This window comes from Ambystoma mexicanum, chromosome 1p (genome assembly GCF_040938575.1).
Source record: "Ambystoma mexicanum isolate Mex_15411 chromosome 1p, UKY_AmexF1_1, whole genome shotgun sequence".
In the NCBI taxonomy this organism is placed as follows: Eukaryota; Metazoa; Chordata; class Amphibia; order Caudata; family Ambystomatidae; genus Ambystoma; species Ambystoma mexicanum.
This window is the reverse complement of record NC_090921.1, coordinates 790,023,384-790,050,934: the sequence shown is the minus strand read 5'-3', so window position 1 is coordinate 790,050,934 and position 27,551 is coordinate 790,023,384. Positions and strand designations below refer to the sequence as shown.

The 27,551-nt window shown below is 45.4% G+C and overlaps 1 protein-coding gene across 10 annotated transcripts in view; it reads right to left on the bottom strand.

The window, feature by feature from the left end:
- Positions 1-5,923: 5,923 nt before the first annotated feature.
- The window catches only part of UBAP2L (ubiquitin associated protein 2 like), a 1,950,223-nt gene continuing 1,928,595 nt past the window's right edge, over positions 5,924-27,551 (bottom strand). For 9 of the 10 annotated variants that reach the window (XR_011304365.1, XM_069651771.1, XM_069651756.1 and 6 more), the window contains one exon: positions 5,924-6,946. Coding sequence is in view for 7 of the 10 variants with exons in the window: in XM_069651756.1 (XP_069507857.1) it covers positions 6,851-6,946 (96 nt within the window). In the remaining 3 variants the exon portion in view is untranslated. The remainder of the gene's footprint in view (positions 6,947-27,551) is intronic. The other variant, XR_011304368.1, reaches the window with a different exon arrangement.

Below are 27,551 nucleotides of genomic sequence, written 5' to 3'. Positions count from 1 at the left end.
TGTAAAACTATTTGTTCTGGGCCTTGTGTGTAAGAGCAAGGGTTTTAAGCGAGATTCGTTGAGAGACTGGAAGCCAGTGTAGGTTGCGTCTCGTATCTGAGATGTGGAGTCTTCTAGGGAGGTTGATGGCTGCCCTAATGGCATTGTTCTGCGTGACTTGTAGCGTATCCAAGTTTCTTTGGCTGGTACCTAAGAAGAGCATTGCAATAATCAATTTTAGCCATTATGAGGGTTCTCGTGAGGATAATGCAGTTGTCCGTTGTCAGGAAGGGTCTGCAAGCGGTTGATCAGTTTGCACGTGTACGCCGCGGCAGATACAACAGCATTAGTTTGTCTGGTGAGGAAGAGTGTAGAGTCCAGGTAAACACCAAGGGTTTTAGTGTCATTGGACACCTTGATGGTGTTACCATCAATAATAAAGGTTTTGTAAGCAGACTCTAGTTTAGAGAGTTTAATGTGTGAGCCTAGAATGAGCAACTCTGTTTTTTCATCATTGAGGCAGAGCCCATGATGTGCCATCCAAGCCTGGATAACAAGGTATACGTCATTGAGTGCTTTAGAATCAGTGACATAGTTGCCCGTAATGGGGATGAGTATCTGGGTGTCATCCGCATATTTAGTATAGAGGACACCCAGATAATCAAGAATGCCAAAAAGTGGCTTTGTAAACACATTGTACAAAATGCGAGATACGCAGGAGCCTTGTGGGACTCCACACGGGACTTGTGCAGGCTCGGCCGAGGGTGAAAAAACCCTCATTGTTCTATTGGCCAGGAAGGATATGATCCAGGAGTTGGCTGCATCCGAGAGGTGGGTAGCAGTTTTGAGGTGGTGACATAGGATTTGATAATCGACCAGATCAAAAGCTGCAGAGAGATCCAGCAGGAGTAGTAGTGCCTGCTTGCCTTTGTCTTCTAGGTCCTCGATCTGTGTTTTTAGATCAATCAAGGCAGTTTCGGTACCGTGTCTGGGACGGAAGCCAGATTGCCTGAGGCCTAAGAGATTGTTTGTTTCAAGGTACTCCTGAATTTGGAGGTAGGCAGCACGATCTAGTATTTTCATTAGGTAGGGCACAGTAGTAATAGGCCTGTAATTGGACCGGTTGCTAGGGTCTAATGTGGGCTTTTGATTAAAGGGATGACCCAAACATCCTTGAGATTGTCTGGTACAATACCAGATTTAAATGAGGCATTTATGAAGGTGGTAATGAAAGGCACCAGGTCATGTGCAGACTCCTTGATAATGTGAGCTGGACATAGGTCACCTTGGCAGTTGGATGGTTTAAGCTTCATAATTATATTTTACACTTCCCAAATGGAGAGTGGAGAGAACCTGAAAGGTTTAAAGGCATGGTTGGGAGTAGGAATGTTGTAGGACTGAGGGTTGAGTAATGAATCAGGGATATTAATTCTTTTGGTGTTAATTTTAGATTGGAGCATGCTGATTTTATCTAAGAGCCTTTTGGATGTTGGTACACCAGGTGGTGTCCGGTGTACATGAGACCAGTGGGGCTACAGGAGACTCAAGTTTGTTGAGGATCTTGAAGAGTTCTTTTGTGTTGGATTCAGCTTGTATTATGCGTTTATTGTAAACGTCTTTTTTAGCTGCCAGTATGGCTTCTTTGTAGGAGGAAGAGACATTGGAGAGGCTGATTTTGTTGGATAGAGATGGTTTATTTTTCCAATGTGCCTCATCTTTTCTTTTTTCTTTGCGTAGATCTCCGAGATGGGGAGTAAACCAGGAGTTGAGGTGGGGGGACGTGGTTTTTGTTTACGTAGTTTAGACGGTGTAATAGCATTAAGGGCTTTTAGCATGGTGAGGTTGTAAGTATCAACTAGTGCTGTGGGGGCAGAGCACGTGGTTGATGTAGTATTGAGCAGAGGGAGAATAAGAGGAAGAAGTTTCTCCATAGTAATATCCTTCTTGTTCTGGCTGTGGATAGGGGGTGCAAGGTTAGTTTTAGGGGTGTGAGGGTAAGAGTTGATAGATTATTTTGTGGTGATCGGATCATAGGCAAGGTGTGATAGAGGTCAGTTTGAGCTCACAATTCAGGTCAGCTACCCAATCGAGGATACGTCCTTTATTGTGGGTAGGCTCGGACCCCCTTGGATTGGGCGTCCTCAAAGGACTTTGACTTCCTTCTGGAGGAAGACTGCTCTTCGGACCAACCGGTCCTGGGTGAGCCACGACCCTGCTAGGGGCACGGGTCAGAGGCCTTGCTCAACTTGAGACATGCCGCCAGAAGCCCAGGCATATCTCGCACCCATCCTCGTTGTGGTTCGGATGCAGGCAGTACAGACATTTTAGAAGCTTGTCCTCCACAAAGACGTTCCGTAGCCCGCATTTGGTGCAGTGCCTGAAGAGGGTCCTTCTCACATTGTTCTCCTCAGTCATGGTCTGAGGGCGCAAAGTAGGCCCAAAATGGCCTCCCAGAAACTTTGACAAATAACCGCCCTGAAGGGGCATGCAACTCACTGGCACTGGCTTTGATTGAACAAAAATAGAACCTTTCCGCTAAACAAAGTACAAAATAGCTCAGAGAGAAACTCAAGGACTCCCAACACTGAAGCATGCAGTGAAAATCTGAAGGATGGCTGCCAGAGGCGGGGTTTAGGGAAAGGACTGTCATTGGATGTGGGCAGTATGACCCAGAGGACATTAATTGTTTAGAGGAGGAATACAGTTTTAAAAAGAAAGTGAAACATTTTTCTTTTACAGAGGATTCCCAACCTGACGACGGGGAATATTCATGAGCATGTGAATCCATGCCAGACACCATGCTGGAGAAGAGTCGATGTGCAATACGAACAACCCTATGTGAAATATGCACACTAGTTCAACGAATCATCAGCTGTGCAGGAGATTTTAAAATGGTACCTATGCACCGTGATGTAGGAGAGAAGGTGGTCGCAGTTCGAAGAAGGAGCAGAAAGCCATGGAGGACACGAAGTGGGATACAAGCCCCAAAGCAGAGTTGTAGCGGTCAGCCATGCTGGGGAAAGAAGACGCTCACAGCCATGCGCCTGAAGGCGTTGCGTACTGGAGGACGATGACTCTGGAGAAAGCCAGCAGCTGCAGGACTGGTTGAGAGGCGGTCAAGTAGAACAGCAGGGGTTTCAATGGCAGAGGCACAAGAGAACGACACGGGAACCAAGAGCGAGACTGGGTGATCAGAGAAACCAACCCGACAACAGTTCTTCATTTAAGACACAAGTTAAGCCAGTGAGTCAGCCAAAAGGAGTTAAGGGACCCGGGGCATGTTATAAAGTAAAAGGACACTTGAGCAGGCCATTTGAATTCCGAACCAGTAAAACAGAAGGGCAACAAGGGTACAATTCCTCTGACATGGGATGTCAGTTTGGGAATCCCTGGAACCTGCATTGTCATCAGCCAAGAGCCTTTTAAGAAGAGACAGAAGAGCAAAAGGGGTATAATTCTCCTCTCCTGGGTTGTCAGTTAGGGGAAACCTGTAACCTGCATTGCCCCAACCAAGAAACTTTGAAGAAGAGAAAGAAAGGCAAATATTGTGCAATTCTCCTCATATGGCATATCGATGTGGAGAAACCTGGAGCAAAGATTGCCACAAGCAGAAAGAGACACATTAGTAGTTATGCGAAGTAGAAACTATTCCTGGCAGGCGAGTAAACAAGGAAAGGAGCAGTTGTGTGAAGTGGAAACTATTCCTAGCAGGCGAGTAAACCAGGAAATGAGCAGTGTTGTGGAAAGAAAATATTTACTTTATAATCTGGACAAACTATTGCACAACTAGAGACATTTGTTTTGCCATTCTGACAAAATTATTCTATGAAGTAAACACCTACTTTGACCACCTAAGGAAAAACCTTCTATGAAAGAAACGCTTGTGTTAACATTTTGAGAAAAGTATTCTATGGAAAAGACAATTGTTACATCCTCTTAAACAATCCTTTATACATCTTAAGGAAGAACATTTCATAAGAGAAACAGTTGCTTTGGGTTTGAACAAGTGTACTACAAAAGTGTCCGTTTCTAGTTCAACAAAAATTTGCAAAAGTTTACAGGTATAACTCCAACAAAGCAATCCTTGCGTCCAGCGGTTGACTCCCTTTACCTGAATCAATTCAGGAAGTCTTTTGAAACCGTTTTTTTGCAACAATGTTCTATTCAGCTCTATATTTGGACACAAGGTACATTTTCTTTAGCTTTACTTTGATAGGCAGGAACATTCTTGTTAGGAAAGGGACAGATAGGCCTTCATCCCATCCCCTTTTTATTTGAATAAACAAAATTACAACTTTGTTTCTACCTCTCATTTTTGACCCCTCATAAGTAGGGAAACGTCTAATTAGTGACAAGAGAGGGTAGATAAACGTTTTTATTGAAGGTACGGTAGTAGAGAGAAGAAAGAAAAGGGGAAGGTGCAAACAGGAACAAAGACATTAGATAGGGGAAGGAGGAGTAAGGGTACGAGGAAGGAAGGGAGAAAATGAGAAGTGATCGGAATAATACATTGGATATGAAATGATAGCAGTGTTGCGAGGGATCGATGAGAAGGTAAGATCTAAGGAGGAGCCGGAGATATGGAAGGTGCGCAAGGAGTAAGAAAAGGAATGAAGAAGAGGTATAAGAGAAGGACGAGTAGTAGAAAGATGAGATTGTAATCACCAAGGAGAAAAAAAGACAAGAACAAGGAAGAAGAAAATAAAGGGAGAAATCCAGATCCTCATAAGAGCTGGTAAGAGAACCAAGAGGTCTGCAAATAATAAGAAAAGAAAGAAAATAGGGCCTTGAAATAGAAGAAAAATGTCAGTCGAGCCACAATATTTTGTATTGCAGGATGGGCAGAATTTCGTTTCACTATGGCATAGTTGGCAAAAGCCTTATTTCTCACTGGCGTTTTCTCTCATCCACCAATCTCTGATCAAATTGATGACAGAAAAAATGCAAACTGAGTGTGTAGACTCAGAAGAGCACTTATGGATACCAGTACACGCAGGATAGGGTTAGTATGACAAACCCTCTCTTTATGGCTATCTGTTACTTTGCAGTTAACAACATGTAATACTCTGTACCAACCACTAAATGTAGCCTATTGCATACCCTGTGAATCTATGCAGTTTTACAAGCTTAAGAAATATATAAAGTTAAGGTGATACCGAAGATCCATTGGCTTTGTTAAAAGTCTATTGCTAATAACTTTTGACTCGTTCGATGATGCATCTGCATAACATATTCCAAGCTCTTTTCTTACCCCAAAACTGAAGTGTGTGGTAAACCCATTCTACGGTTTAAAAATGACAACACATTAAAATAAGTGCTTTTTAAAAACTGTTTGCATTTATTTTCCCATAGGGCAAATTAACCCATTGAACAGTGCACAGTGTAAATTGCTGGACCTATTTGCTTATCATTAATTTCGAAAGCAGCAAAAAGCATTGCAAATGTGCCTTTGGTTGCTTTGGTGGAAATGAGACTTTTAAAAAAGAATAGACTCTGATGGGTAGCTTCCCATGACATTTGTTTTGATGCCAGCAGTGATGTCATCTGAGGTTATCAGTGCACTCATTGGCTGAGAAATGGGGGCGGGGGTGACTCATCAGTGGTAAGAATGCATAGCTTCCAACACTTACTGAATTTCAAGGCTTTCCTTGGGATAATCCACCACCTTAACTTTACTTCAACTAGAGGTTTTTCACAGAATGTCAAGATTTTTCTTTAGAGTTTATAAGGTTGAACTTAATGCTAATGTAACTAGTTTTTTCATTGACATTTTCCAGAACTATGAGCACTGCACCACAAAGCTGTTCACTGGAGTCCGTCCTGCTTTTAAAATCTTAAGACAAAATGCACACTTTCTTCCTTCTACACTCTGCACATCTATGTCCTTTCTCCATACCATCATCCAAACAAAAACACAGTGAAAAAGACACAGGAGGCTAAAGAGCAGCTTATTAAAAAATCCAGATATCACTGGGTGACCTTTATTCTCTTTAGTAAATAAAGACTTAATTTCTCTTGGAAGTGACCAGTCAGGACGACGATGAGACATCAAAGGAAAAACAGAAAACACAAACCAAATAAAACACTCCAGCTCAGCCATAGGATGGAGAGGGGAATTGGGGGAATTCTTCCATGGAGTACACAGACTTATGATGATGGGGGGGGGGGGAAAAGAAATAAGAGCTACAAAAGAGCAAGGATAAAGGTAGTGGGGATCAGTCATGGTGGAGGGGCAAGAAAAGAGGCCTTTTTAAACATTTGGGCTTTAGATAAAATAGGATATTTTGCAGGATAAATATATATATGCTTGCTCTCCCTTCATAAGAGTTTTCGCTGTAGAGCACTGCTGAGGTAAGAAAAGCTCACGCCAGTATTTTGTGGTGTTTCTTTTTTTATATATATGTATATATATATATATATATATATATACACAAGACATGTATCCATTAAATTGAGAACACAGTACAAAAACATTTCCACTAAACTCATCATACAATGGATACCTAGCAGTCATATTCCTAGTAATTAAGGGAACCCAGCAGACAGAGGTCACCTGTTGCCACTCCTTCCCTCCATGGAAAGGAAATGAACACCCCCCGCCCCCCAAATACAGCACTGGGCATTTCATAATCAGGATGCCTAAAACAGATGGAAAGAATACAAATTCTATATTACATGTAAGAGAGTTCTAGTGGGTAGGTACAGACAGTCTGCAAGTCACACTGCTCTTCCTAGAAAACGTGTAGACTAGGTTCCTTTCAAAATACCAGAGCTGCTTCACATCCTGTGTGTGGGGAGGTTTGGTATTTGTACATTTCCTTGAAAAGCAGGAGATTAGATCGTAGCCGCTTCGAGTCATCCAGCCCTAGTTTCAGTTAGGCCCCCAGCTGTAGCTGTTATAAGCAGATTTGTTTGCCTGAGTTTTCTGTGGGATGGCGTTGCCCTGCGTCCGTGGTCCAGCAGCACTCTATTGAAGAAGAGGAGAAAAAAAAAACAATAAGCGTCCCACTTCACATAACATTTCCAATTTACTTCAAGCCCAGACTCACCCTCCAATAGGCATCAGAAAGAAATCACATTTTTGTGATTAGTCAGTTACCAAACCTAAGTTATATGACTTCCATCTGTAGCAAGACAAGCATTGTTGCTTGGATTGCCAAGAAACAGAAATTAGGACTATAAAATTGCAAAGAATGGTGAGAACCTGGGCAGTGGACCCAATGGGCAATAATTTACATGCTTCTGCATTGAAACAGGCGTCTAGGCAATGCATTATGAAAGCTCCAAAAAGTGACAAATTTATTCTATTGGGTGTGTATCATTGTAAAGGCTGTAGGGGGGGGTGCCTGTGCTACTACCCACTATATGGTTGGGGCAGAGGTACAGAAGGGTGCCAAGGCTCTCAAATGGTAGCAATGGACAAGCAACCAAAGCTGAGAATCAAAGGAGGTGATGCAGGCTGGTTCTTAGGTACAGTGAATCCCTAGGTCCCCACAATTGAATGTCCACACACTAGGTTATGTGCTAACAGTTATTTTATTAGATAAAATTAGGTTTAAGTGACTATATACAAATAAATAAGACTCAGTTTGTACTCGGGACACTACTTCAACAGCCAACACAATATGTACAGTATGATGTGGTACCACAGTTATTCTTAGCTTCAGTAATAATGCACCAATTGGTATAGGTCATAAAATACACTAAAATTACTAAGCACTGTTTTAACTTCTAACCACATATGTAGAAATGCATGCAAATTACTTTAGAACACTGGCAGAATACATTTCAGGGTAAAATGCAATTTGTGTTGAGATCCCCTCAACCCCCCACATGGGCAACCTGCAATAAAAGGTTAAGTTATACTTTTCTTTTAAATTAATTCCCAGTCTTTAAATGTTCACTAATTGTCTGCTTTTCTCTTTACAGGTCCCACCAACGCAATGAAACTGGGAAGCAACAGAGGAGCCGGGCCCAAGACGAATCTGAGAACTCTGGATGGATCCTGCAGGAGAAAGTCCTCTTCCTCATCACAGTACCTTGGGTGCATTGGAAGGCGAAGTGGTGGAGTCTCTCAGTTTTACTCGGCGATGCCCCATGAGGATGGAACCCCTTTGGAAGTAGTCCTCACTGGGTCATTGCTGTTGAGCAGTTGAAGGGAACCAAGCATCGTCGGTAAGGCAGCAGTGAAGGTCTATTGCGGTGGTCTCCATCGTCGGGTTGCTATGCCGGCAGTGGATGTCCCACAAAGCTGATATTCACTTTGGACCTCGACAAGGCTTTGGAGGTGAGGAGGAGGAGTCCTTTGTTTCCATCAATGTCCTTCGGTGGAGACGGGCGCTGTGACAGAATTGGGGGTCAGGTTTTGTCAGTTCGCGTCCGTTCAATTCATCGGTGCTGCCCACCGGCAGGCACTTCTCAGTAGCGGCGACACTTGACTTCCTCAGTCGTGGAAAAGTGGACAGATGTCAGGTCTGCAGTGCCACTAAGATTTCTTCATTTGTTTGGAGCTTGGCAAGCTCCGGGCATCGAGCAGCACTATGCCATGGCACCCCCTATTTCGGGCCATACACTGCAATCTGGCCTTTCAACGGTCACAGCCAGCCTCCGGACCCTGCACAACACGGATGGACTTCCTGGGCTCAAGATGTACGGCCACTCTTCTTCTGGAGCCATGAAGATACCTCTGTAGGATAACAGGCACTTAAAGACCGGCTTCCGGGACACTTCAGGGGAAGGACAACAGTTGCAGGACATCCCCTTGTAGCTACGAAAAGAGGTCACCTGTCCAGGCCCTCTCTTGATCAGTCCTTGAATCAGCACAGCAGCCTTTGGATCTTGTGAAGAGTTGCAGCAGCAGAACTCCTTTCTCCAGCTGGATTCAGGATACACCTCCAGGAAAACACCAAGCTTCTGACAAAGAGGTAAAGTGACAGGTCTTGTGTTATACACCCCCCCACCCCCAATTCACTCCTCAGGCTGAGCCAGTCTCAGTCGGCCAATCACACACTAGTGCCTTCATCTTGCAGCACACAATCAAGCTCAAAGTCATTTAGTCTATTCACCAAAAACCAAACATTCTTAGGCAATATTGTATGTAGTAACCCTGTGGGAGACTACACCAGCTTTGTCCTCCTGGCAATAGGGAACCCGACCTTTGGAAAAGGCCTGTACTACACAAGCTGGTAGAGTGACTGAGCAGCCAGACTTCTCAAGAGGGGTCAATGTGAGCTGTAGAGATGCAACATAGGTATTCACAGTGACAAGTAATCAAGTAACACTTATACTCAAGGTTTTTTATTAAAATTATTTATTAATTTAACAGTCAGATTTTAAGTAAGCTTTCTTTAGAAAGAGCACGATGCAACAATAATATACACTTAAAAAATACACTCCTTCAGTTTCAATTAAATAGATACCCTTTTGGGATGAGACACAGACACTTTCTACACCCTCAGGTGACTTAAATAGTTAGGACACTGTGGACATTGATATATCACCTGAACACTTAAATGCAATACTGGAGTTATGGCAAAAAGGAAAAAGAGGTTAGGGAAGGAAACAAACGTTAACAAGTGGTCCTGAACAGGTAAGCACTTTCACAATCCCCCAATGAACTATAGGTTAATCCTTTACCAGGAATACAAGTAACTTATGCATAACCTTTATAGGGACAGATCAACACCAAGTCAAAGGGTCAGAAGAGTCTGCAGGGAGCCAGGACAACCAATGTCAATTGAGCTAAGTCTAGGGGAGCTGAGGCACTGCTTGAAGATAGCACAAAGGTCTTGCACAATGTTAAAAGAGAGTTTGTAGAAAATAAATCACTGTTGGGCCACAAGCTGTAAGACTTGTGAGGGAGCAAGGATGCAAGCAACTCTGTAAAAAGGAGCCAACGCCAGTCTCAACTAAGAGCAAGCAAGCTACACACAACAACAGGTAAATACCCCTAGTTACACAGTACCTTGAGTCTGAAGAAATTGGTTCCAGCTGGCTTCTGTTCCTGTTGTAGTTCAGCAGATCCTGTTTTTCCTGGGCCTCAGTTGTGGGGACAAGAGGGAGGACGTCCGAGGACTCCTGCACTACAATTTGAAGGTCGGCGACAGCAATAGGCACAGATCAGCGGCACTTCATGGTTTCAGCTCCTCGCAAATAGCACCACTGCGGTTCTTGGACAGCTTATGGGCTCCCCTAGCTTCTGGGGTCCAGCACTCTGTTGAGGTGGCTCAGGCTTGGGAAGTCCTGCTTCGAGGGAGTCTGGAGAATCTTCCTGGAGCTCAGGACCGGCTTAAAGGTGATACACTCGTCCTGGTGTTCCTGTCCCCTGGCACTCCGTTCCTGCAGCAGCAAAGAAGTACTGCCAGCAGAGAGAGGGTTTCCAGGCAAGTTCGTCTTGAGGTCGATTGGTCCCACCAACCCAAGGGGAGAAGTCGTCCTTTCCAGGCTTCTCTAGTCAATTAGAAATTTGGAGCTTCAGCACTGCAGCAGGGCATCACCGGGCAAACCAACGGTCCAGGAGTGTGCAACAAGCTTCTCTTCCAGTTTTTTCTTCAGTTCCTTCGTCCAGTGGTCGACTCCGCCTTCCTTGCAAAAGACCTTGCCTTTTATGCAAGTTTCTCCCATTCATTCGCAGCATAGCTGTCACTCACACAACAGTCCCCCAAGGAAAGCCAGCCAGCTAGTCACCTTTGGGTGCATTCCTGAAGCACAGGGAGTTTGGGGAACCTCCCTTGCTGCCTACCGTGCCAGACACGCTGGAGCCAGAGGCGGGCTTTAGCAGTGAACCCTGTGAACGACAAAACGAACAAAGGGACCAAACCTGGTTTGGTACGCAGAGTACATCTCAAGAAGAACCTTTCCAACAAGAAATGGTGAAAAAAGAAGACCGGGGCCGTTTTGACAAAAAGGGCACCCATGGGTCCAATACTGCAGCTGAGAATTCAGCCTGCGGTAAAAACGCACTATGGTAGGAAAAGTAAACCACTGCTACCAGCCATCAATTGTAGAAAGGGTAACATAAAAATGTTACATGAGAAAGTAGACAAAGGGGATACTAAGTAACCCCTCCAGCACTCCACATACAATGGTCTGGGCTGGGTCTACAAAGTAACAAAGGCAAGTAAAGTCAATTTCATTTTACTGATCTTGGAAACAGTCGTTTATCCAAGATAAGGTATTTAAACCTTTAGAGAAATCCAGAGGACTTCTCTGTGACACTGCACTGAAGGTGCTGTGTGTCACAATACAAAAAGTGATGTCTGTGGAGTTTGTCAGACTCCAAAAACAAAGAGAATACCGAATCCAAATCAGATCAAAACAGCTTCCATTTCAGACAGGGCTGGCTCAGGCAGTACTAGAGACATTGTGACTACCAAAACCAGACACCCACAACACAGAATGTGAGTGAACTCCCCTTTCCATCCAGTCAGGTCCCACCTGTAGGGTGAACCCAAAACAAGCAGTCTCTGGGAAAGGCAGCCTTCCACACACCAACCAGTCAGGGAAAGGGAACAGAGTTCGGGCTTCTCAGGACTTTGAGAAACAGGAAGGAAAAGGCAGTGCCAGTAGCCATCTTACGTTTGTTCAGGAATCCATTAATTCCTATGGCAGTGCCTTGCCGTCCTAAAATGGGGAAGACCCAGAGTCCCTAAAACCAGCATGTAGCTGCCACCAGCCCATACCCTGCTCTCTGGGGCAACACACCGGTGCTAAAAAAACACACACTAGGGGTATCAAGGTCTACCCCTAACCATAGGTGCCATGGGGGTATCTCATGGGTTTTGTTCACCTACAATTAAACAATGAAGAGCTGCACTGTTGGGTTCCAAACTGGACTCCTGTCTATAGAACATGCAAAAAACACAGACTAGGGGAGTAGTGGGACAAGTACAAGAAGACCCATGTCCCTCCAAAGCATTTCTATCATCACAATCATTACAGAAGGAAAACATGTTTTCTTGATGCTAGCAAGAAGAACACATTACCCACCTTCAGTAATGTTCTTGCTGATGGATTCTCCAAAGTATTCCTCATCTTAGATATTCATTTGCAGCATCTGCTATCTTCAACTAACCTTTCCCCTTGTAGGGGATGCTCTGCTCAGTTTCAGAGCCATTAAATTCATATTTCTTAAAATGACCCCACACCAGCCGCATATATTTGGGGCACTCAGCACCCTTAACTCATTGCCACCTTTTTCCACCCACATGCTCATCAGCTGATGGGAAAGGCATAGAAATTAATGGAGCTTGACGAGAACATTATCTTACATTTTTCTTTTAATGAATTGCATCCTCTCTCAGATTTCTCATCCTATACAGACTCCCAAAAAAGGAGAGTGAGCAAGATCACCTAAACTAGAAACATTTTTAAAGTGGTCCTGCCGAAGAACAAGTTAGTCATCTCTCGGCAAAGCTCTTTCTGATTAATGTTCCTCCCATGGGTTCCTCATCTTTGATATTTATCTCACAGCGCATCTGCTCTTCAGAAACTTTTCTACCACCAGGGGGTGCAGCATGGCTCCACGTTGGCTCTGCCGGACACCTCTACATGGCCCACGCCTGACATGACATTGGGGCCAGTATAAACAGAAGCGCAGCACCCGTACTTCAACCCTTTTCTCCCTTGCACTTTGACCGCAGAATCAAAGTGTACTGCTACCCACCAAGTGGGGTAGGTTGGAAGGGAGATGTAAATTCTGTGGTAGCATCCATCGGAAAGAACATTAAAGAGAGGTAAGTAATTTGTTCTTCTAATGGATTCCTCATCTTTGATAGACTCCTATAGCAGAAAGTAGATCTGAACGAGAGCAAGGATATCACCCAGACCAGAAAACTCTGAAGGGCCACTCTACTAAAACAAGAATTCTGTCCATACTGTGAATACAAGCAGGGTCTGTTTGGTCACAGCCCTGCCAGCACAGGCACCAGCATAACCAACAAAAAGCTGGTAATCTTTCCTGGACTCCCTCGTCAAGGTAGTAGGGGCTCAAACAGAGCACCCATGAGAAACGTTAAAACTAAATTCAAGTCTCAAGCTGGAACAACAAACTGGCTTGGGAGAACTAGAATACACAATCCTTGCAAGAATGTAATGACAGTGGGGAAGAAAACAGAAAATCTAGCACACAGGATGTAGAACATGTAAAAGGGTCCAGATCCCTCTTCTGGCACCAAGCTGAAAACGTGTGTCCCCACCCCCCCATGCTCAGTTGTGTTGGGAATTTTTGCTGTGTACTCTTTAAGAATCAATTATATGGCTTATTATGGCTAAGAAGGCAATGAAGGAGAGATTTAAAAGACTAAGGAGCTCTTGAGGGGCAGGATGGGACAGGGAAGAGGGAATACATGGGAGGAACATCCATAAGAAACATTCACAGAGGTAAGTTGTTCTTCTAATGGACTGTGTCCTCCCACGGATTCCTCATCTTATATAAACTCCAATAGCAGTACCTCTTCTCAGGAGGTAGGGGAAAAAGAGCGACTCCCATTGCAATTCTTAATTTATCACATTCTGTAGGACTGCTCTGCCAAATCGGGCAACCTGGCTTGATGTGTCCAGGCAATAATGTTTAGAAATGTGTGCCGGAACGACCATGCCGCTGCCGGACATATGTCCAGGGCTGAGACGGTATACAGTGATTTAACCGAATTAAAAATGAACATTTTCACCTAAACATTTTTGACAAAAAAATAAGGACGTTTTTAAATTATATATATGTGGGGTGGAGTTAAACTGGTAAGCAGGGGTTTGGGGTGGGATTATAAACAAAGGGAAACAGCATTATTTAAAAAATCAGCCTTTTTTTCAGTAAAAATGTTTAGTTCGAGTTTTTGTTATTTTTTAATTCGGTAAAATCAAATGTAACTGGTTGCGACTCTTCTTTGGAGTCGGATGAAGCTGCTGCTCCTCTGGTAGAGAGCCTTCAATCCCTCTGGAATGACTTTGCCTGCCATATTGGAGATATGAAAGGGTTGGACCTTGTAATTCTTGCGCCGATAAGGTAGGCAAGGTTTTTCAGATAAAGGATTTAAGCCGACACTTGTTTCGACCCATCAGGGTCTTCCTCACAGCTATATCAGTGACAGTGACTGTCCAGAGACCAGCTGAGGAGAACAGGAGCTGAAAGGCACAGAGGCCCAACAGGGTCAACATCGTTAGTATCACAAAGCCACAGATACCTGTAGCCCACTGCCAATCACCCAACCGAGCCAAGGAATTCGGCTCCACTTTTGCCAACAGGATTGTCTAACAAGCAAGCAATTAACCCATCAACTATGGGCAGCCAAGAATTAATTTAGCCTTGAGAAAGACCCTGATGGGTCGAAACACAAGTCAGCTGACCTACCTTAATCACTGATTAAATCCTTTATATGAAAAACTTGCTGCCAATTCAGGTTGCCAAAAACCTAAAACAAACCATATACCTTAAGACTCGTTGCAGCTCATGTTGATTCAGCCTCTAGTACCAGATTTCGCCTAGCAGTCTGAGATAGCTAGGACTATCCATCCCGACACGGTTTGTTTTGGCACCGATTGGTCCTCTGTCCTGAAGTCTCTCAATGTACAAAATGAAAGCCTTTTTAGGGTACAACCTATGCAACCTCCCTTTTCCTCCTTTGATGGATAAGGGGGGAGGATAAAAGGCTGGTAAATGAATTTTTTGGGCCAAATGGAATTCTGACACCACCTTAGCGAGGAAGGAAGGACGGACGGATGCACCCTTAGTGCCATTTTGCCCCTACAGAAGAGAGTAAAGGGTGGTTTGCAAGAGAACGCTTGCAGATCACTCACACTACATGCAGTGGTGATTGCGACAAAGAAGACTGTTTTCCAAGAAAGGAGCCCGAGCTGGCAAGAATGCATTGGCTCGAACGGGGCACCAATCAAGAATGTTAGAACCAAATTTAAGTCCCAAGCTGGCACCACAAAGGAGGTTGGAGAGGTGAGGGGGGTAATGGGAAGAGTTTACTAGCCCTTCTTTATTTTTATTTATTTATTGTGGGTTATGGTTATAGATCAAAACCTGTCACACAAAACATAAATACATCAATTAATTTACATGATTAACGCTTGATTACACTGCCTAAACAATCAATTTAAAATTCTAAAAATCCTAAAATGCTTGACTTGATCTCTGGATGGAGAACCCGACCCCCTCCTGTGAGAGCAAATCGTCTCTGTAGAGAAGACAGCATGGAGGGCAGATTGACATGTCTAGAAGGTTCGGGTACCACGCTCTCCTAGCCCATACCGGAGCAATGAGGATCATCCGGGAACTGAACCTCCGTAGCCTCTGCAACACTTGCGGAATGACGGGGACTGGAGGAAACGCGTACAGCAGTGGGAAAGACCACTCCACTACGAACGCGTCCCCCAAGGCTCCTTAGAGGAAAGTCCTGCGAGCAGAATCTTTCGCACTTTCGGTTGACACTGGTGGCAAAGAGATCCACTTGTGCGGTTCCCCAAAGGGTGAAAATCTCCAACAGAACTTCCTGAGCCAGCTCCCACTCGTGAGAGACCTTGCTCTGCCTGCTCAGAGCGTCCGCCGCCGCGTTTTCGTCTCCGGCCAGATGAACTGCCGAGATTGAAATTTCCTGCTGGATGGCCCAGAACCAGAGCTGCATCGCCTCCCTGCACAATGGGAGTGACCCTGCCCCCCTTTTTTGTTGAGGTAGTGCATGGCCACTGTATTGTCTGTCATAATCAGGACATTCTTCCCCCGCACAGACGGCAGAAAAGCCTTCAGGACTAGCCTGACAGCCCGCAGCTCTAACAGATTGATGTGGAGTCTGGACTCTGACAGAGACCAATGGCCCCTGGCTGTCAACTCGTTGGCATAAGCTCCCCACTCCGTGAGGGATGCGTCCGTCACGATAGTCACCTCCGGCCATGGTTGCCAAAACGGAGCTCCCTTCAACAGATTTCCTTCAACGGCCCACCACAGAAGGTCCTGGGCGACTGAGGGCAGATCTGAACGGGATCCGACATCCTGCCGGAGAACTGCGACCACTGCATCTTGAGAGCCCACTGCAGAGATCTCATCTGCAGCCTGGCCTCTGGCACCAGGAAAATGCAGCATGCCATGAGGCCAAGCAACCTCAAGAACTTGAACGCCGGGAGACACTTGGCACGTTGAAATTTGTTTACCATCTGCAGAATGTGATGAGGCCTCACCTGGGGAGGCGAACACAGCCCCAGGGATGTGTCGAGCACAGCTTCGATGTATTGGAGCCACTGGGTAGGTGTCAAATGGGACTTCTTTAAATTGAGGGAGAAGACCAGCTGGTGAAGGGAGTGGCAGGTGACGCACAGATGATCCAGGGCTTGCTAAGGAGAGTGCGCCCTGAACAACCAATCGTCCAGGTAGGGGTAGACGTGAATCCCCCCTTTCCTGAGATACGCTGAAAATGCGAGTCGGCAACCGCGAACCTCAGGTATTTCCTGTGCTTGGGATGAAACGGCACATGCAAGTAAGCATCCTTGAGGTCGAGAGACACCAACCAATCCTGAAGTTGAAGTTGAAGGGCCTTGAGCACTTGAGAAAGAGTGACCATCTTGAACTTGTCCTTCCTGAGGAGCTTGTTCAGCCAACGCAAGTCCATGATGGGTCTCAATCCCCTGTCTTTTTTCAGGATCCGCTACAGGCACCAGTTCTATGGCGCCTTTCTCCAGCAGGGTTAGGATTTCCTGCGCAAGGAGCGGATCCGGACTCTTCAAAGAGAGCTTCCCCGGTGGATTGTTGTGAGGCCTCTGCCGAAAGGGGAGACAGTAGCGGTGGGTTATGATCTCCAGAACCCACATATCTGAAGTTATGGCACACCCTTCTCCCAGATGCTGCGCAACTCTGCCCCCAACCGGTGAACCATGGGACATGGCCTCATGACTGACCGGCTGCAGCAGTGCCTGAGGGCAAAGAGGCAACTGCCCAAGCGGCTTTGGCACCTCGAGTACCTTGCTTTCCACCTCTGGTACTCCTACGTTGGCCCCTTTGACTGGCAGCTACTCTCGATCTACCAAAGGAAGAGTAGTACCGAAAGGAACCTCCCCTCCATTGCTGTCCCCTAGGACGAAAAGGCGGAGGTTGACGTATTGCAGTGCCCAAAGACTTTGCTGCAGCTTTGAAGGTCTGCAACCTCTCAAGGCTCTCATCAGCCTTGCTGCCAAACAGATGGACACCATCAAAGGGCATGTTGAGAAGCCGGGATTGCACATCAGGAGCAAACCCTGACTTCTGCAACCATGCAAATCTGCGTATCACGGTGCTTGCTGCCATCGACCGACTGACACAGTCTATCGTGTCCAAACCCGACTGAACGGCTTCACACATGGCATCCTTGCTGTCCTGCACAAGGGCTAGTAAACCATCCTGTTCCTCCCCTTCGGGAATACGCTCAGCCGCCAAAGATACACAATTCTACAGAGTGTGAGTGAATCTTGCCAAGGCACAAGCTGAGTTGGCCGCCTTCAAGGCCATACCCCCAGATGAAAATACCTTCTTTGCCCAACCATCAAAGTGCTTGTCGTACCTATCAGGAGGGATGGTAGGGTACGGGATGGTAGGGTACGCAGCCTGCTTTGCGGGGGGCGTAGTCGCCTGCACTACCAAACTCTACGGAGTAGGGTGCGTCAACAAGTAGCAGGGGTCACCACTGGCTGCACGGTATTTTTTCGGAAGCGACTTATTCACTGCCGGGAGACTCTCCGGAGCAGTCCAAGCCGCCGCCACCCTTCTTTGCAAAGCCATATGAAATGGCAACACCGGGTCAGTGGGTGGACCCTGGTTCAGGATATCTGTCAGATCATCCTGCAGAAAATCAAAAGGAGGAGCAGACCACCCCAAATATTCAGTCACCCTCGACATGAGACGCCTATATGGGGATTCGGCATGCGTACCAGGCTCAGGCCTGCCAAACTCCATCTCCGGAGAGGTGTCAAGCCCACTGGCGTCATGCAAAGACTGACCGAGTTCTTCCATCTGGCTGTGACCAGACAACAGGTAAAAATTAAATATTAGGGAACCTGGCAATGCCCTGAAAAACCCAGGTGGATGTACTTAGATAAACAAAACCAACATTTTCAGGGTGAGAGGTCACACCAATCCATCAATTCGACACGTTTAACAGTCAATAGCAATGCATTTTTGAACTGAATGTATTTAATAACATCTGAATAATAATGGTGGGGATAGAGTACCCACAAGTATTTGAAAAGACAATACAAGTAGGTATAATCCAGTGAAAAGAACTGGATTTTAATGAAACAACAAACAAAAAACTGCTACTTTTGGTCAAATATTTCAATTGGGCAGTTTACAAAATGAACATAAACCCAATTTCCTGGACATATAACAAAGCACAACAACAATGCTTGAACTGTGCACTGTTCAGATGGTATTATCGTCGACACAACAGTATTTCGGCCTAGGAGAGGGCTGTAAGGTGCAGCTTTGTGAGCAGGCCTTCATCAGGACGTGTGATGGAATTAATGATTGTCCCGGGGTCTCTATCTATAAATAACAAATGGAGTGTGATAAGTGAACTGGTGACCTCGAATATAAAATGATAATTCAAAAAGCTCCCTACGGATGCTTCATTAAAAAAGAAAGGAAAGCTCCAAACAAGTGGAGCCTGACTCTTACAGAAGACTTATCCAGTACAGGGGTAAGCGAAAATATCCATCATGGGTATAGATAGCTGGACGGCAATATATACGCCGTTGAGGAAAAACGTGTGTACCTGTAACGACATGAGAGGATCTATAAGGGTTCTGTGCAGATCCTGGTTCCATGCATAAATAAATGGAAACATAGGTAAAGTCTTACCTCAGGCGGTAAGTGGTGTCATCTATGGTGGTAATAGTGGAGACACCCACTGTGGATCGCGACTGCTAACTCAGATTGTCCATATGTGGCAAAAACCTTTGAGAGACAAGCGCATATAGGTAAGGCTACTATGTGGCTGAGGCGCGTGTCAGAAATGAGCATAAAGTAACCAATCTTGGTTAAAAAGTCAGAGCCTCGCCACAGGTACACGGACTGGGAGGCGTACAAGACTTTCCCAAAGTTTTGACACGAACGAAGCATATTATGTGACATTTACTTGCATTAATCAAGGCGCTCGTCTGGGCTGCACGGCGCAGCGTCGCTGGGTGCGAGAGCTGCCGAGAAAGAGAAACCGTAGCCATGATAACGCCAGGTAAACATACCGGTGGCTAGTCCTGATTGGGTAAGCGGTGGCACTCTCCTGTTAGCGCGTCATCCGACGTACAACAAATCGATGGCTGCCACGGGCAACAGGGGGGCGGGCCCGAAGGCCGTATTGGCCTGAAGCACGACAGATGATGAAAAGAAGTGCTGCAGGACGGGAGCAGTGCATGCTGATCGCACGTAGACTGCGGGGCTAAATTGTATCCGGCATAACGAAAAAAAGTCGGAATCTGCCCGAATGCCAGGTGTACATATGAGCTGTCGCAAAGTGCTGTAAGCGCATGTTGTGTTAACCAGCTGTGTGTAAAGAACATCCAGATAGTTAAAAAAGGAAGTGTCAGGGTCAGCTAATCTACTACACGTGTATGATGGAGTAAAAAATAAAAAACACAAAATACGTGAACCAAGCTGTTATGTTAATAGCTTGCCCCCTGTTGGACGCAGTTTTATACGGGCATCTAACATCTTATATAAGCATGTTAGAGAAACATATGCTGGGGTGTAGAACCCTGTGAGCCTTGATTGATAATGTGTGTATACTAAATTGTATGCACTTGAGGTCAAACATTATGGGATTGAGTTCAGCTGGTCGGATTACATGCATTACTTACCGTAATAGCATTTCTGATGATTATTGATTGATATTTTATTTCTATCGCGCTCGTACACAAGTGTTTCAGAGCGCGATTATATCTGCTTAGATTCATACGCTGTGCATATGGTCCGACATCCAGTAGTAACCGCGGAGTATTGCAGCTCGTCTTTCGGGGACCGAAAGGGGATGTTGGCATAGGCGTGTTTGTAACACTATCCCCATCGTGACGTGTAGTTTACCCAAAATCTCTCACACGCCGAGGTCCCTTCGATTGTATTTTTTCTGCCACGAGGGAGCCCAAGGCTATTGTGAGTGAGTACATGAAGGGAGAAAGTAGTAAAACGTCTATGATCCTTCTACACCGAGCGGGGAGGTGGGGGGGGGGGCATGTGAATCTAAGCAGATACAATCATCAGAAATGCAATTACGGTAAGAAATGCTCGTCTTCCGATGCTTGTTAATCTGCTTAGAATCACATGCTGTGCATAGACTAGCGAGCAGTACCCGGAGTTGGAGGTGGGTTGTGAGAAGGAACAGTAGAGAAAAGATGTCTTAGTACTGCTTGTCCCACCTGAGAATCAGACCTAGAATGAGTGTCTAGGCAATAGTGTTTTGTAAAGGTGTGTACAGAACTCCAGGTTGCCGCTTTGCAAATGGACTCTAGGGGAACATTTGCAAAGAATGCCATGGATGCCCCAAGTAGAATGTGCTCTAGGCTTGAACGGCAGTTCTCGCTTAGCAAGAGAGAAACAGTGTGATGCATTTGACAATCCACCTTCAGATAGCCGATTTAGAGACAGGATCCCTTTCTCTACCAGCTGCCACTGAAACGAAAATTCAATCGATTGGTTCACATGGAACTTCTGAGATGATTTTAGGTGCGAATCTGGGATGAGTGCGCAAAACTACCTTATCCCTGTGGACTGTAACAAAGGGGTCTAGAACAGAAAGGGCCTGTAGTTCACTAACCCTTCTGATAGAAGTGATAGCCACTAGGAAGGCCGTCTTATAAATAATGTCTTTTAGACTTGCTTTATGCATTGGCTCAAAAGGGAGATCCCATGAGCCTGGTTAAAACCACATTTAGATCCCATCCAGGAGCTGGGTGAGAAATGGGAGGATAAATCATCTTAACCCTTTCCATAAAGGCCTTAATCACTGATATCTTCTACCACAACACCTTTTGTTATGATGCGGTGTAGGCTGAAAGAGCAGCTAGATGAACCTTTAGGGAATTGAAGACCAACCCTGTGTCCAACAAATGGGTTAGGTACAGCACAATGTGTGTGGGTGAGCAATCGATGGGATTGACACCCTTGGTATTACACCAGATGACAAACCGTTTCCATTTGCTAGCATAGAAATAACGGGTGTTAGGTTTTCTAGCTTCCCTGAGTATGTCCATGCACCTCTGAGGGAGCTGTAGGTGTCCAAACTCTATGACCTCAGGAGCCAGGCTGCTAAATTCTGAGTTTGTGGGCATGGGTGTAGGGTCTCCCCCCCTGTCCTGAGACAACATGTTGTACGGGCAGGGTAGTTTTACTGGTGGGGAGAGGGACATTTCCATAAGATGAGCAAACCAGGGTTGGCGGGACCACATTGAGGCCACCAGTATCACTATCTTGTTGAGAAGAGAAGTCAGGGGGGGGGGGGGGGGCTGCACAAATTTCCCTCACCATGTTTTCCAGAGACTGTTCCCCTTGAAGCGGTTCTGGGGGTATCTGAAGGCGTAGTCTTAGCATTGGGCGTTCTCCTGAGTCGCGAACAGGTCGATCTCTGGGAAGCCCCATTCTGCGCAGACGTTGGACATGATGTCTTCGTGCAGACACCATTCGTATTCTATGGGCAGAGGGATATCTCTGCTGAGCACGTCTGCCAGAAGTTTGAGTTCCCCTGCAACATGTTGGGACAACAGAAACATCTTGTGTTTGAGAGCCCACATCCAAATGTTTTGGGACAGCTTGGGTAGCCCTGGAGAGTGAGTGCCCCCCTGTTTGTTCAGGTAATACATGGCTGTAGTGCTGTCTGTTAGAATCAGCACTGTCTTCCCTTGTAGTTGCATCTGAAAAGCCTTTAATGCCTTCAACACCGCTAATAGCTACAGTAAATTTATATGGTTGGATGCTACTTGTGGGGACCACACTCCATGCGCTGTCTGTTGAAGCAGGTAATCCCCCCCATCCCAGCAGGTGAGAGATGCGTCTGTCGTGAGGGTGGCTTCCACTGCAGGGGTAGTGAAGGTTTTCCCCGTCAAGAGGTTTTCCCTTGACCACCAATGCAGAGAGAGAGAACGAGGGCTGGCGAGACAACTACTAGATCTTCCCATTGTCCGCTGGCCTGACACCACTGGCTGTTGAGCCACTCTTGCATGGGACGCATGCGCAGCTGTGCGTGGGCAACCAAGTATACGCATGACGCCATCATTCCTAGCAAACGCATGGCTTTGCGCACCGTCACCTCCCGAATGGCTAAATATTGAGGGATCTGAAAAAGCATGTTCTGAACCCTCTCGTTGGAGGGGAAAACAAGGCCGTCTTTCGTGCGGATTAGAGCTCCCAGAAATTGTTTCATTTGACTGGGGACTAGACTGGATTGTTTTCTCGTTCATAGAGAAACCTAGACTTAACAGAAGGTCTATGGTCTTTTGGGTGTTCAAAAAACATGTGTCGTACGAGTCCCCTGTTATGAGCCAGTCGTTGAGGTAAGGGTAAACCGGGACGGATAGTCTGCGTAGGTGTGCTGCTGCTACTGCCAGGACCTTTGTAAACACCCTTGGCACAGAGGCGATGCCGAAGGGGAGCACCTTGAATTGGTAATGCCTGTCCTCTATCATGAACCGTATATATTTCCTGTGCGCTAGCAACATTGAAATATGAAAGTATGCATCTTTCATGTCCAATGTTGACATGCAGTCCCCCTGTTTCAACAGTGGGATCACCTCCTGTGACGTTACCATGCAAAACTTTTGAGGTTTTATGAACTTGTTCGCTGGGCGCAGGTCTAGAACAGGGTGCATGGTGAGGTCCTTTTTGGGTACAAGGAAGTACAGTGAATAAATACCCTTTGTTTACCTGAAGAATAGGGACGGCTTCTATGGCGTCCTTTCCCAGCAGCGCTTCCACCTCTTGATTCAGGATTTCCAGATGGTCCGGTGAAGGGCACCGTGAGCGTGGTGGTCTGAATTGTGGAGGGTAGGGCGAATTTCACGCAGTACCCGTGGACGACCGTCTTTATGACCCACTGGTCTGAAGTTATCCCCTCCCATGCCATGAGGAAAGATGTTAAGCGCCCCCTGACCAGGGTGACATGGGTGGGGACCTGGATCTGATGGTCATTTCTGAACAGAGGCTGCGGCTCCTCTAGGATTGGGGCCTCTGCCTCTGGCTTTGCCGCATCGCTGACCCCTTGGTGGGTAGTATGAGGGGCGTCCTGATGTTTGTCCACCATTAAAGTTTCCTGTGCTATAGTTGTTCTGACTTGCACGGGTCTGCCCTCGAAAGGACTAACGAGAATTACCTCCCCTTTGGTGGGGAAGGTTTTTGAGTAATCTGTTGCAGGGACTTAAGAGTCTCATGCTCTCGACCGCCTTTCAGAAGAGTTTAGTTTCTTCAATGGGTTTGTTGATGAGAGCATCAACAACGGAAAAATTGGCCAGAGAAAAATATTTATAAAAATGTATCAAAATTTATTTGGAGTGATAAAGAAATTGAAAAATAGTAAATTAATCACAAATAATTAAACACTAATAAATTTGACATAGCAAAACAGCAGCAAAATATGCCTAGAATAGGCTGAAACATCATCAAACACACTTTCCATTCATGGTGCAGCATTCAAACGCAACACAGCATGCAGTGACATACATCCAAAATGCTAAATGACAGTACCACCATACTAAAAACATATGAGGAGGGAAAATTCATAACTACTCCCCACAAATACATTCATTATTCTTGTATTTACAAAACACACAATAGAATTTATTAGAGCACAATCTATTGTAAAGGTGGATCAGAAAAAGGAGATACAAGGATCACATCCCTTTAAGCTTTTTCTCAACAAGTTTCGACATGAGTGTTGGTTTACACAACGTCTTCATCAGGAGGCAGATGTAACCATACTGTAAAAAACACACAAGAACATGGCTGTAAACTAATACGTAACAAACCCTTACACATGCAGGCTGCCTGCCGATGATTAAAAATAAGAAGGCTTATAAAAACGCCTACATTTTACCACAACAAATTGGGCCCAAATATACCGTTGTGTGAATTAGTATACTGGCACCCCTGAACAACAGGTATGAACCCCAGAGCAGATTTATCAATCTATAATGAGGAAGGGTTTCTGCACTGTGCTCTACAGAAAACCGACAGAAGGGAATATGACCTTGCAGTTCGAAAGCCAACACCCCAAAAGCCTTCTACGTAACACTCATGCGGATGTGCTACAAGCCAGGCTTTTACATCAAGGATACCCCTGGAAACTCATCAAACATTCAAGAAAAAGAGTGTGTTACACCAATCGGGACGCCCTTCTTAGGCCTAAACCTAAAATTGTTGAGAAAGAACAGCTAGTCTGTGTGTCCACTTTTTGCCAACATAGTGAGACAATTAAAGCCATACTTTTGAATGGAGGATTCTCAATTCCACTGATCTTAATTTTCAGAAACCATTATTTTCTTTTTGAAAAAAGCAAAAATTTGGGGCAGAAACTCACTCGTGCCACTAGATTCCCTTTACGTACCAATCAGGTTAGAGATATCAATCTCAATCAAGTTAAAGGTCACTACCCGTGCACCTCATGTGTAGCCTGTACATTTTCAAAAAAATTGATAGATTTCTCCTACAATGGCAGGACTTGGGAATTACGTACATTCACTACTTGCATTAGTAAGAATGTGGTGTACGTGATTCAGTGTCCATGTCAGCTGTTTTATGTAGGAAAAACCTCTAGGGAAGTCCACTTGCACATCAACGAGCATTAGTAAGAATGTGGTGTACGTGATTCAGTGTCCATGTCAGCTGTTTTATGTAGGAAAAACCTCTAGGGAAGTCCACTTGCACATCAACGAGCATCGTTCAAAAATCAGAACGCGTACTCTCTGCACCATTAGTTATCCACTTTGTTGAAATGGGACATGACCCAGATTCTTTAACATGGTTCTGTATAGAAAAAATCTTTGCCAATAGTCCATTGCAATTGGCCAATAAATTGTCCTATAAGGAACAAATGTGTATTTATCATAGAATTGTGGGACTTCAATGCTTATAAGTGGGTCCAGCCATACTGTCCTTAATGGTTCATAATTTTCTTCCCGTGATCAGGGCCTGTTTGGCTGTATAGATATATAGTCTATATATTCTTTGGTGGCCTCGGTATGCATCTGCATCGTCACAATTCTTTTTGAGCGTCCTAGGAGTGCTTCTTTTCTTGTGCATTCTTGCAATTATTGCAGTTGTAATTTTCAATAGCCTTATTCAGTATTTAGACAGACATTGTGTCCATTCAGGTCTACTCTACATATAGGTGACTTCACTATTTTACTTTTTTCCTCCCTGGCGGTCATGTGCCCGCTACTTACGCACCCGTTGCACTTCCTTGCCTGTAGCGCTTTGGGCTTTTATTAAGCAGCCATATGCCCGCCCAGCACGCTTTGTTGCCGCAGTTACTATCCAATTGCATGCACTTCAAATACATTTGCGGCCTTTTGGGAACCTCCTGTCAAATAGCTCGCCTAGCACGCCCTGTTGTTGTAGTCATTAATCATTTGCATGCACCTCAAACGCATGCGCAGCTTCAGGTACACACTGTTTTAAACCCGCCCAGCATGCCTTGAGGCTGCAGTCATTATACATTTGCATGTACTTTAAACGCATGTGCGGCGTTCTAGGCATATCTTGCCACAGAACGGAGAGTGAGTTACTTCGTCCCTCCTTGAGACCGCGCATACTCAGACATGGTAAGTGCCTCATGTTCAGGTGTTTATGCGCAGCCCAGCCGTTGCCGGCCACCTAGCCTCGCACTTCGTATAAATCCATTTTTACGCTCTGCAAACGGGGCCCCGTGCCTTTATGACTTAAGCATATGTTAAGGTTGCACTGGCTGTTGGTGTCTCAGCGGTCCTGTTCGGACCCCGCTCTTGCCTAATTCAGTGCATTTTTAACCCACTGTCGTTCTACTGGCTGTCAGAGCTGTACCCTGGTCACTCAACGTGGAGGTGGTCTGAGTGACCTTGATATTGTTAGGGCTGCGGCTGATCACTCGTAGTGGGCCGCTCTTGATTGGAGCGTTTTTGTTCATTCTTTATCCATCAGTAAGTGTAGCACTAACTGGTGCTTTTGGGCCGCCTCTGCTTTCTCTCAGTTGCAGCCCACTGCCTTGGTCACCCAGACAAGACTCAACTATCCACCTACATCTAGCATGTGAAGCTTTGGACATCTTTGAGCTTAACAGAGATTCTATCAGGTGAGGCCTCGTGTATTCTATTTTTATCTAACAATGGCGGCCCACTTATAGGCCAGGTCTCTTGTTGCTTAGCTGGGCTCATTTTGATTCTGTCTTTGTCTAGGACACAGCCTGAAGCCCTGTCAGATGGTTGCTCCACTTCTTTCATTTGTGGTTTACAGCAGCTGGTCGCTCACCAGATCAGTGGGCCTACACTTGTCACTGGTGTGGACACTGGCCTTTTGCACACTTCTGCAGGTTTGCCCGGTTTTGGACGGTCCACCACCACTTACCACGGTTCTAAATCAGGAGTCACTAACTCTTTGCTCTGGGGGTTCATACCTGTTGTTCAGGGGTGCCAGTATACTAAATTCACACAACAGTATATTTGGCCCCAATTTGTTGCGGTAAAATTCAGGCATTTTTAGAAGCCTTCTTATTTTTAATCGGCAGGCAGCCTGCATGTGTAAGGGTCTGTTAGGTATTAGTTTAAAGCCATGTTCTTGTGTGTTTTTTACAGTATGGTTACATCTGCCTACTGATGAAGATGTTGTGTAAACCAACACTTCACGTCGAAACTGGTCGCGAAAAATCTTTAAGGGATGTTATCCTTGTATCTCCTTTATCTGATCCACCTTTACAATAGATTGTGCTCTAATAAATTCTATTGTGTGTTTTGTAAATACAAGAATAATGAATGTATTTGTGGGGGAGGAGTTATGAATTTTCCCTCCTCATATGTTTTTAGTATGGTCCTTCTGTCTTTTAGCATTTTGGATGTTTGTCACTGCATGTTGAGTTGCGTTTGAATGCTGCACCATGAATGGAAAGTGTTTGATGATGTTTTAGCCTATTTTAAGCATATTTTGCTGCTGTTTTGCTATGTCCAATTTATTAGTGTTTAATAATTTGTGATTAATTTACTATTTTTCAATTTCTTTATCACTCCAAATACATTTTGATACCTTATTAATATTTTTCTCTGGACAATTTTTCCGTTGATGTTACAGTAATACTCTGGTCCAGAGGCTAGGGTTTTCCTGCTTCCCTCAGTTTTTGTTGATGAGAGCAGCCTGTGCCTCAGGCTTGAAACCAGCGTTACGAAGCCAAGCGTGCCGCTTAAGTAAAGTGCCCTGGGCCAGAGACCTGCCTGCTGTCTCAGCAGTGTCCAGAGTGTTCTTTATTACATTCTGGTTTAATTGTCTGCCTTCGGCCACAATGGTGAGAACCTTGGATCTGACGGGTTCTGGGACTTCCTGGAGACCTTCCTGTACTAGGTTCCATTGAGCGTCTGCATAACTCGCCAACAGCGTAGTGTTATTC